The sequence below is a fragment of the Centruroides sculpturatus genome, unplaced genomic scaffold (genome assembly GCF_000671375.1).
Source record: "Centruroides sculpturatus isolate CEXI.00-Female unplaced genomic scaffold, Cexi_2.0 scaffold26, whole genome shotgun sequence".
Lineage (NCBI taxonomy): Eukaryota > Metazoa > Arthropoda > Arachnida > Scorpiones > Buthidae > Centruroides > Centruroides sculpturatus.
Genome location: NW_019384653.1, coordinates 360,856 through 372,981, shown reverse-complemented (window position 1 = coordinate 372,981; position 12,126 = coordinate 360,856). Strand labels below are relative to the sequence as shown.

The 12,126-nt window shown below is 30.1% G+C and overlaps 1 protein-coding gene across 2 annotated transcripts in view; it reads left to right on the top strand.

Annotated features, from left to right (window-relative positions):
* The window catches only part of LOC111626335 (two pore calcium channel protein 1-like), a 64,389-nt gene that overhangs the window by 11,089 nt on the left and 41,174 nt on the right, over positions 1-12,126 (top strand). For both annotated transcript variants that reach the window (XM_023369665.1, XM_023369664.1), the window contains exons 7-9: positions 7,772-7,873; positions 8,512-8,638; positions 11,848-12,049. In XM_023369665.1, the coding sequence (XP_023225433.1) occupies positions 7,772-7,873; positions 8,512-8,638; positions 11,848-12,049 (431 nt within the window). The remainder of the gene's footprint in view (positions 1-7,771; positions 7,874-8,511; positions 8,639-11,847; positions 12,050-12,126) is intronic.

Genomic DNA, 12,126 nt, shown 5'->3' with positions numbered 1-12,126 from the left:
GGAACTAAATAAGGACAAAATATTTAGGAAATAAGATTACATGCAGTTGCTACATATGTAATATTATGCGGGCCGCAAAATGCATTTTTGCATTTCATGCAACAGTGTTTTGTCATTTGTCGAACTTTCGATGGACATAAATAGCAAATTTTATGCAGATTTGATGCAGAATGAGTAGGAGCTTTTACACTGGGCACATCACCTAGAATATCCTGTATTATGGTTCTGATATCACGCCTCAAACGCACTGTCTGTAACCGCTGTTGTAGCCGGGGCTCCATGAGTCTGTCTCCCATCTTCATAAAGAAATTCCACCAGGACATCGGTTTTTTTTTTTTTTGTTTCTGACCAATAGGTTTAGCATATTATAAAACACGCATATGGCCACCTTTTGGTTTTGTCTCATATTTGAACACATTTGATCTACTGTGTCTATCACACCTTTTGTACTATTAAAAAATGTATTATTTGTGGTTTCCTGTATTTTTATTGATGTTAAGTTGATCATGAATAGTTGACAAAACATAAACAACTTTATTTGACTTGGCTTTGTACGAAACTAATCTCTTATTGCCGTCGTAACAAAATATTGAAGTACCAATAGCGCGTGATTTATAATATTTTAATTTTTCAGGAATTTCTCTTTTGTTACTTCTAAGAGTGCCAACTAAGGTCAAATTATAAGATGACTTCAATAATTCATCTGCCAAAGATACAGATGTGAACCTGTTATCCATAGTAATGTTACAGTTTGTTCCATGTAAAAAAGATGTTATTTCCTTTATGAAAAACATAGCCAATATTTGTTTCTGAGGATCAGTACCTTTTCCCAAATAGGGAATGGCATTTATCACATACTAACTGTTTACATCTGCAGCCACAACAATGTACATAATGTACATGACTTTGCAACAAAGTTACGTAGTAACTGAACTTTTGTCGAGCAGACTACGGGATGGCCATAAGTCAGTTTCTAATTGACATGTGAACACATTTACATCACAGATGGCACTATTTATTCAAATTATTAAGGTAGAAAAAGAATGACCAGCAGGAAGCGTGGGAAAGTTTCTGAATTTCACGTTCGAGCAGAGATGCGTCATTGTGTGGACGAATAATTAGTTATCTAGGGTTAAATTACAGAGCACCAACCTCAAGGTGAAAGCTAAACATACAGCACTTCCAATGATTCTATCCAGTACCGGTTCTAGGCTGTTAGCCGCCTGCCTGCTAGATATCTGGCCGCCCTCGCCCATTATGTGAACTGCGAGTAGATGTATAACTTTACTAGTGGCATGCTGTATTTGGAAGTGGTGGAAGCACTGCTTCCCTTGTATTTTCTGAAATATAAAGACATATTGTGCGATTATTTTCATATTTTAACATACTTTAAGTTAATTAAAATTAATATTTTATTATAACCGCATTATGTATCTTATTATAAATTTCTATACTACATGTGAAAAAAACGATAAGATAGCTATTATATATTTGAATATCAGTGGCAGAATGAATGAATAGATCACGAGTAGATTTATAACTTAATCCACTGATAGGAGTTTACTGGTATATGATAGTTCTGTATAGTTGACAGGAGTTTAAAAAAATCATTAAAATATTTGATATATTTATTCTGCTTTTATTCTACTCTCCCATCTTGTATTACTTACAGATTTTAATGTTAAACTAGTGATATTACGATTTAGTATGTCCCATCTATAAGGGGCTGCAGGAGAAAATGTGTACAATTCTTGTACAATGTTAAAAAATTAACCGTTACTTTGGCAACATCATTTACAACTAAATGTAATGAATGAGATGCACAAGATACAAAATACCTCTAGAATTTATTTTCCTTAAATTTATGATTTATATATCCATTGTCATAAAAATTTGTTTTTTCACTACTTTCCCAAGACTACAAATATTCAAGTACAAAGTAACCAGTTTCAACTTATTTCTACTTAAGAAGTAGTTAAATAATTAAGAGATTAGGGAATTAGGGACATAAATAAAACCCTGCTTTAAGAGCCGGAATTTTACTTAAACAAAAGCTTAACCAAACCAATCTCTAGCCAAGTACAGTGGGGACTGATTTCGTAATATTAGATAATAAAGACAGAAATTTTTCCAGTTCAATGAGAGTGACTGAAAATTATATTTTGGAAATTTCCATGGACACCTGGTCCTAAAACAAATTAGTTAAAAAACAAATGATGGACAGTCTAAGTTTAACATATGTAGATTTTTACAGCTATGGCGAGAAACATTTAAAATTTACAACAATCCTGTCGCATCTTTTGAAATATACTAGTGATGTGACAAAAGAGGCATTTGACATTGACCAGTATCAACATGCACGCAATGCAGCCTACTCTGATTCCATCCATTAGCCCCTCATAGGGAGCTATTTCACTAAGTGAATTGTTTTAAGATTTAAAAAGTAAAGAATATTTTATAATTTTATGTATGTTTCATTACAAAGCTATATCTAATTATAATTTTATTTAAAAGTATATTCATACAATTGAAGAATATTTTGTACCAGGTATGTATATCCACCATACATTTTATTTCACTGAGTAAGTTTTTATTATTTTATTTATAATTTTAGCCCTTATATCATGGCTAGCGATTCAGAATGTAATTGTGATATTAAAAATACATTTAGAGAAGTCTACAGGTATTATTGTATTATCGAACAAACAAATATGAATGGACCCTAGACCAGGCATGGCCAACATACGGCCCGTCTAATGAATTTATATAGCCCGTGATCAATCTTTCAATATTAGCTACTCAAGTCTGAATAGCTCGATGAAAAATTCTGACGCCTTAAAAATAAAAAAGGTCAACAACTCACTGTGTGCTTAGAGGTAACCCTCCATTACAAATCTCGTAAGTACAGCACAGTATGTTGATAAAGCATGATAATGTGAAAAATGTATCTGTAATCTCTATCTACAATTTAGTCTCTACAGGATGACACCACAATGACATCTTGCACCACCTCAAAATCTTCCTAGGGCAGCCTCTGGTTCAGCCCGTGAAAAATGTCTTCTTTCCAATTCGGCCCGGGGCAAAAACTGTTGGCCACCCCTGCCCTAGACCATCACTGATGTGCAATTAACTGATTGCTCCTGGAAGTCGGCTTCTTACAGAAACACAGCTTCTCTATCATCAAATGTCATGGCACGCCACTGCTGCATTGTATTACAATGTAAATTGTTTATATGTAAGCAACATTCAGTAACAGAGATTTTGTATTCAGAATGTCGTCAACAACATAATATTAATGAGTAAATTGTAATTAACTTTTATTAGTGTACTTTTTCAAATAATGTTAACATGAAGCACTGATTATTTTCTGAATAAAAACACTTTATTTATGATGTTATAATACATCTTAATTGAAGGTTTATTTTGAAACAATAATAAAATTTGAAAATAGGAATATATTGTAAAATTTGACAAGCACCTGATCATGTAAAAATAGGTTTTGTTTGTGTGTGTGTGGTGAAAGGTTAATGATAATTTTCAATAATATCATTTCTTAAATTTAATTTCTGATGCTTTGCTGATTATAAATTTTAACAAGAAATATTTGAAATGTTTTCATATTGCATTATACATTATATAAAAAAAATCTATCATTAGAACATCAAGGTATTATTTATTTACAGATAAATTAATGTTTTTTTATATCAAATATTATGCTTATTACTGGATAATACAGAATTATCATTACTTACACCATTAACAATTTAGGAATCATTTTTGATAAAAATTAATATTTTATTAATTTGTCTGAGTGGTTAAAAAGTTTATCTATATGTAGAGGAATTATGTGGAGACACTGCAGATCTATTTTATCTCATCAGCACTTTGATCATTATATTTTGCTAATTTTCAATCTATAATAGACTACTGTATATCCGTATGGGCATCTACTTGTGAAACTCAACTCAATAGAATTATTGCCAAATATCCAAAACTCTAATACTTTTCAATAAATCAAGCAACCTACCATATACATCATTTCCCAAAGTAATCAAATATAAACTTGGTTTACCTGATTTTCACAAAAGAATCAAATATTTTGAACCACTTCTTTATTATAAAAGCTTAATTTCTTCCATCTTTCTTACATTCAGAATTTCAACAGTTCACACTCATAACAGACCTTGTATACACCACCTACAATACAGATTGAACCTTTCTTTTGTAGGTTTGCTTGCTTTCAGAACTATAATAGTAGCATTAATATAGCCTGATATAATCTGGCACAGCAGTGCCTGTAAACTATAGAAAAGGGGGCACAGGCTATGGAAAATAGGGCATTGTATATCTCCAACTGCATTATGTGAGATGGTATTAAGGTCTCTAGAAAATAACGTATTGCAGAAATATGAAGGGAGTATGCTATTGTATACAAGATATGCCAACGATGTGTTTATTATAGGATAAGCCAGACATAATAAAATTTATAAGGGATATAAACAGCAAAAAATATGGCCTGGAACTAGAGCTGGAGCAGCAAGGCCAAAAAAAGGATACATTTCTTGGACATGGAGGTAGAAATATAAGAAGGGCAAATCACTACTAAGGTACAGTAATACCCCAAACTTACGCGATAGGTGGGACCGAGCGGTAACCGCATAAGTCTGGGTGTAATTTCGCATATAAATACATACAAATAATTTTTAATTGGGGCCGGAGACTAAAGAAAACAATAATTTAGAAAAAAATGTTTAATAAAATCTTAGATAATACATATGTATAACAAATTAGGCCTATATTATTTTACAATTTTTCACATTTACTTGATTATTACGCCATAATTTTAACATTGTTTCCATCTCAGCAATAATACTGTGACGTTTACGAATGATGCTTGAATTTAAAGATTGAGCATTTTTCACAGCTTCGAGAATTTTTTTTTTTTTGCCTTTTATAATTGTTCTGACCGACAATTCCGGTAGATCAAACTTCTTTGCCAATTCACAAATTTTCATTTTTGTATCGAAGTCTTTAATAATGGGTACGTTCGTAAAGTCAAACGAGTTAAACGCGTTAGTAACGAATCGTTCGAAAAGTCTAACGAAATAGGAATAACGATGACGTCATTCTCGTTTAACTTGTTCGACTTTACGAACATACCCAATGTTAACTTTACATTCCAAAGATAAAGTTTTTCTTTTCTTGTTTGATGCAGAAGAATTAGTTCTACTTCGTTTGGATGACATAGTAGAGTCTCTCAAGTCTCCGTAGATATAACAAACACAGAAATAAATAACACAAAATAAATCGTAGCTATGTGTGGATTCCGCGCGACACATCTGAACATATAAGCTGAACAATAGTGTGGGGGGAGTGAGTAATCAAGGGTTGCATGGCGCTCAAACAAAAGACGAATTGATGAGATTTGAAAATCGCGTGACTCCGGGTTTGTGTAAGTCAGGGTATTACTGTATATCGAAAGCTGATGTATGTTCCGGAGCTGATACCATGGGGCTCCCATGACCTGGTAAACTACAAACTAGCAGCATTTAGAGCACTGTTTAAAAGGGCATACACGCACTGTAGCAAGATTCAAGACACAAGAAAAGAAGTTGAATACATTGCAAAGCTAACGAGAGGTAGAAATAAAACAAAGTAAAATAAAAAATTTAATATAGAAAGCACAAAAGAGAGACATTGAATGCAAGGAGAAGAAAAAGAGAAGGAGTTCACCATAATGGAATACAGGGCACCGTTAACCAGCATATACAAGAAAATAGGAGTAGCAAGTAATAAGAAAATAGCCTATAAGAAGAACCCTACAATATTTCAGATGTTAAGAAATGACAAAGCACCCTTAGACAAAAAATTGGTTCCAGGGGTTTACAGAATACCATTGCACGATAAAAGGTGCCAAAAGGAACTGTACTATATAGGGGCCACAAAACAGTCGCTTACTGAAAGGTTGAAAGAGCACAAAAGGAATATTAGATATGAGCAACCAGTCACGGCGTTAGCAAATTATGTGATCTCAGAACCAATGGATATTTCAGTTAATTGGGATAAAATCGAACTTATACAAAAAGTTGCAAGCAAACGTCATTTAAAGTATACAGAAGCATGGCATATTAATAAGTACAATGAAAAAGGGCAATCTATAAATTTTTGGGAATCCTATAAACAAGCATCAGCATGGAAAGTAGTGGCTTTGCAAGTTTAAAAGAGCAAACTAGGCTTGCACATTTGAATTTATGATAGTTTGTTTTTTAAAAAAATGCATTCTAGAATTTGTCTGGCAAAAAAGTTTTCAGTTTGAAATAAACTTTTTTGTTTGAGCCTGAAGGTCAGTGAAGCTGACCAAAAATGTTTGGTATTTTAGCAAAATAAGCTGCATTTTAAAGGTTTGTTGGGCATTGTATATTACACAAAAGCTTCAAACTATGATTCAGTGTTGGATCAGCACTCCCACAAGGTGGCACTGGTTACACTTGGGCTAACTTGGCCTTGAAAATAAGGAATTTGGATTTGGTCAACATATGATAAACAAATAACTACATAAAAATAGTTATTTGGGAAATGGACAAATATCATTTACTAGATTTTACATTTACAGAATAGGCCATCTAGAAGTCACGAGTTTTCTGTTGTTTGTTGATGATGAAATTTGGGGCTCCCTTGGGGATTAGGAAAAGTGCAACCCAAAAAGGGACATGCTCCAATATATAGGCACCCTGATATAGCAATAATTTGACTTTAATCTAATAATCATGTTTATGGATGTTTATGTTTGTTAAGTAATTTGGTGTAGAGGGTAGACATTAGACACTATCTCTTGATAAATTTTGTAATTATAATTAAATTAATATTTTAATAATTATTTTAGAACAATGGCACACCCTGAGGGGGTGATCCAAGGGCATCCTCCAAACAGAAAGGAAAAAAGCACTAGAAAATTTTCCAAAAATCTTTTCTTAATTAAAAATCATTTTTTTACATATTGTATTGTGTCTTGTTTTTCTATACTACTTATGAATTAGTGATCACATAAAGTGGGAATTTTATTTAATTTGCATTAAAAATTTTTTAATCTGTTCAACTCAGCTCCTGCCATGATTAAATCCTGAGTGCATCACTGCTTTAGTAGGTTTTGGAAGAAAGGAATCAGGTAACATAACTGGCAATGCAACTGCACAATAAGTGGAAGTTGCAGGTTCAAGCCCCGCTTCAGTATGATTCTTTTCTTCCAGAACCTTCTAAAGTATTTATTAAAACATTGATATTAATTAAGTTTAATAATTATAATTAATCAAGAGATGATGCCTAATGCCTACTTCTAGGCCAAATTACTTAACATTTAATTATTAATAATAGCATTAATATAGACTGATGAAATCCAGCAATCATTTAGTTTTAAATTCTGAGCCCTAGGCTGTAGGCTTTTGAGCATAGATAACAAAGCATCTGAATTAATAGAGCCATTTTAAAGATTAATTATTGATAACAATTAAATAACCAAATTTGAATACATTTTAATTCCTAATGTTTTGACTAAAAATAAATAAAATATTTTTTTTATTTTGTAAAATATTAAAAATTTATGTTTATAAGATAACTCTGAAATATATATTTTTGATACACTATTATATGTATATTAATTAATAATCTTTACATTAAGTTGCTGATAATTATAGTATTTCTTTAGCATTAATTAGAATTAATTTAACATTGTTATCAATAATAATAATAATTTCTTTTTATTTCTTTTTGATAGAAATTTGACATTTCCTGATGGAAGTCCATATTTTACGAATTATCTAGATACGTTTTTTGATCTATATGTACTCGTAACAACTGCTAATAATCCAGATATAATGTAAGTAAATTTTAAGTTAAGAATAATAATTTGAAAAAAAAATTAAATATAACTTATTCTACAGGGTCCCACATAAAATTGGCCTACTAATTGGAAATGATACAAATGAATTTAGGCAAATGACTCATTACAAATTTTAAAAAATTTTTAGGCAAATGACTCATTACAAATAATGTTATTTGAACATTATTCAAATTACAGAAGTTTACAGAAGATGCTGAAATGGTGTCCTTGTGTATCTATGCACCTTTGTATACACACAATCATGTTCAGACTGACCTACCTGAAAATACTAATATCAATAGCTTCAGTACTTCTGCAAAAGTTTTCCTTCAGTTTATGTATAGTTCTGGGATTGATCTCATACACTTTCCCCATTAAATATCCCCTAAAAATTTACATCACTAATGTTTTATCATCTCAATCAGACCATCCTATAAGTGCCATAAGTGGGACACCCTATATCAGTGTATCACTGATTTTATGTATTTATTTTAACATTATTTACTCAGTTTAAATGAATATGTATTTATATTCTTTTTAAATAAATGAATTATAAGTAAATGTGAATTAAAGAATTAACACATTACAAAAATTTTGTAGCTATGCCCAATTGATTTTTAAATTTTTATTTTCAGGATGCCAGCTTATGATGAAAATCATTTTTCTGCATTTTTCTTCCTTGCATATTTAGTCATATGTTTATACATATTTATGAATATCTTTCTGGCAGTCATATATAATAATTATAGGAAACATTTAAAGGTAAAATTTTACATAAAATTACATAAATATAATTATTTATAGTATCATTAATTTTATGTGGCATAACATATTGAAACATGCATTGTTAAGTAAATGAATGATAAATTATATGCTATGAATTTATTTTATTTATGTGTTTATAGATTATAAAAACATGAAAGAAGTTTTGCATGAATTTTTTGATTTACTGCTAATTTTAATAAACAAATATCTAAAATATATAAATATTCATGTAGATCTACAGATCTATAATTTTGATAATCTTCATGTTAATATGTTTATCAGATGGAGGAAACATGCAAGAAAAATTGTTTGGTTATATATAAAAATTGTCTTTTGGGCTCCGTAAATGAATAAATCAGTAATGATTATTGAGAAATTTATATTCTGATTGTTTGAAATTTGGTTTGACATCATTCATATAAATCTAAAACATACAAGATTAAACACTTGGTAATTATATTGTTTTATACCATTAGGCGTTTTCTTTTTAATTTGTTTTTTAAAAGGCACATATTTGATAGACATTTCCAAAACACATAGGATTATTTGGTGGGAACCCATATAAAAAACACTATAAACAAAAACCAATAGAACTGCTTACTGACTCTGCACTATTTGGGCCACCATTGCTTAAGCTCGTTTTTGTCATGGAGCAGCGTGGTGGTTGGAGGATGCATACAAAATTGCCATATGACATGACTTTGATGACAATTGGTCACGTGATGTGAATACTTGGAAACTTCAGTCATGTAACATCTCAAATGTATTTCTGGAGAATTTTTCAGACTCCAAAGAGTCTGAGAATCACAGTTTGATAAATGTTATATTCATTAGATTCTGGTAATACTGTAATATTCTATAACAAAACTTGCTGACTTAAGATTTGATAATGACAATTTATTTTTCAGGATTAACTCTGCAACAAAACAAAATAAATAATAAAAGTCAGATTAAAAGCTTATAACTCTAAATAAATGATTAAGATTTGTCAACTAAATTTACAAATGTACACATTTTAAATAAACCATTTTATTTTAAAATTTGAATCCAAAGTTATGTAACAAAAATATAAATATATTGTATATATATGTTATAGACCAAGTGATTAGGGCATTATTTATAATGCTCACCATTATGAATAATGACTAAAATGGCCATGCAGCCTGATAAATATTGACTAATTTATTAAATTGACCAGACATTATGAATGCTACATTCCCTTTGGACAATTTGATTTTTTAAAAAACTCTCCACTTTTTTCATTAAGAATTATTTGTTTTTTGTGAATTATTTCAAAGTATTTTAAAACGACATGAAGTTAATTGTTATTTTTATTTATTTCCAGGTAACTATTTTATATTTTACTTTACTATTATTATTATTCTTGCACCATCCAAGCTCCAAGCTACCACATAATTTTGTAATTCTGTTTTATTTATTTAAAATTTAATATTTTAAACATATTTATATTTGATCATATTCAATTTTTGTAATATCAACTGTTCATATTTGTAATATTGTAAAATTTTAATTTAATTAGCATTTAAATGACACCTCCCATCAATAGCCTTAAAATCTTTTTACAAAATATAAGATCTATTAAAAACAAATGTCTGTACCTACCTACAATTCTAAATGACTTTTATAACTTGTATATTTTTACTGAAAGTTGGTTAATCCCTTAGTCATATGATGATTATAATTATTTAAAACAANAAAGTTGCATAACTTTCCTGGTCGTTTCGAGAATTCACTTAAAAATAAATTTTCTACTATTAAACATTATAAATAAATTGTTTGGGGCGCCAACTGTTATGTTTTGTTATAAATATGTTTATATTTTTAAATATAAAATGGCAAAACATTAATTCTGAGGGTAAAATTGAGTTTTATAAAAAAAAATTTGTAATTACTAATAATCTTTGTTAATATGAGGATAACCGAAAGTATTGAGTCTGTTAAATCCATGCTGCTTACTCGGCTTTAGATCAGTAAGATATGTCCAAAAGATTGTAGGATGGCTTCCTAAAAAGTAGATCGAAGTGCAGAAGCAGGAAACCTCTGCAAGTTGTGTTTCCTGACACCATATAGGGATGAGTTTCATGACCTATCACGCGTATACAAAATCTATAGGAGAGCTATTCGACGATAAATATTTTGCAGTTAATAAACGAATGGAATCCAGATATAGAATATACAAACATTATTTATTAGAGTAAAGCAATTAATTATATACAAGATTTTACAAATAATAAAAGATGGCAAAAGTTTCATGACCTATCACGCGTATACAAAATCTATAGGAGAGCTATTTGGCGATAAATATTTTGAAGTTAATAAACGAATGGAATCCAGATATAGAATATACAAACATTATTTATTAGATTAAAGTAAATAATTATATACAGGATTCTACAAACAATGTAAGATGGCAAAAGTATCATATCAAACTTAACAATCTAATTTCTAACACTATATTCTTACACCTTGTATGAACAATTACTTGAGAGAGAGAGAGAGAGCTCACAATTTTCAAACATATACTACCTCAACTATGTAGTCTTCTTCTTTAGTGGATGAGTAATGGAGGTGGATGTGGAACAACAACTACTACTTCTCCATGTTAGCTCACAGAGTTAAAATACTTATGGTGAGGAGTCTTTTCTATGGCATCTCTGAGTTGTAGAGGACTGCCTTCTATGTGGCAATATAGGATTTCCATGGACTGCCTTCTATGGCACCTTCAAAACTAATGAAGACTGCCTTCCTATGGCATGTTAGGATTCTGTTGAACTTCCTCAAGTGGTGGGAAAAATTTTTTTTAATGGGACCTCTACCCAATAGCATCTGAGGAATGCACAGGATATGTAACAAGTGCAGAGGGCATATGGGCAGACATATGGGCATACAAATTATAGATAAGGCCATGTGAGAAAGGAAGTTGATTTCCTTTTTCTTCCAAAATGATGAATGTCACTTCCTCCCTTGTGAATAATAATTTAGATAATTAATATATTTCTTACAATAATTTAGCCTAATAAATCTCGGATCTCACAGTTATAATAGTTATAATTATTTTCTCTGTTATTGAAACTAATCTTTACAACTGAGCTTGAAATATATTTAATAATTACACTATGATAACATATTTCTCACAAATATTTTAAAAATGTATTAATTTATGAGAAATTTATTTAATTTTTCAGAATGAAGTTAAAAAAGTTGTCTATATGAAAAGACAGAGTTTATCAAGAGCATTTGATATATTAAAGATAAAAATTGCAAACAAATGTGCTTTGGATTATAAAAGATTTAATGCATTATTAAAAACCATTCCACCAAAACGAAGTCCAATGTTGGTCAACATTCTTTGGTTTGTTTTGGACAGTGATAATGACAATCTAATAGGTATTTAATAAAATTATATTAAAATTAATATACAGTAATTTTATATTAATTTTTTATATATTATATTATATTAATTT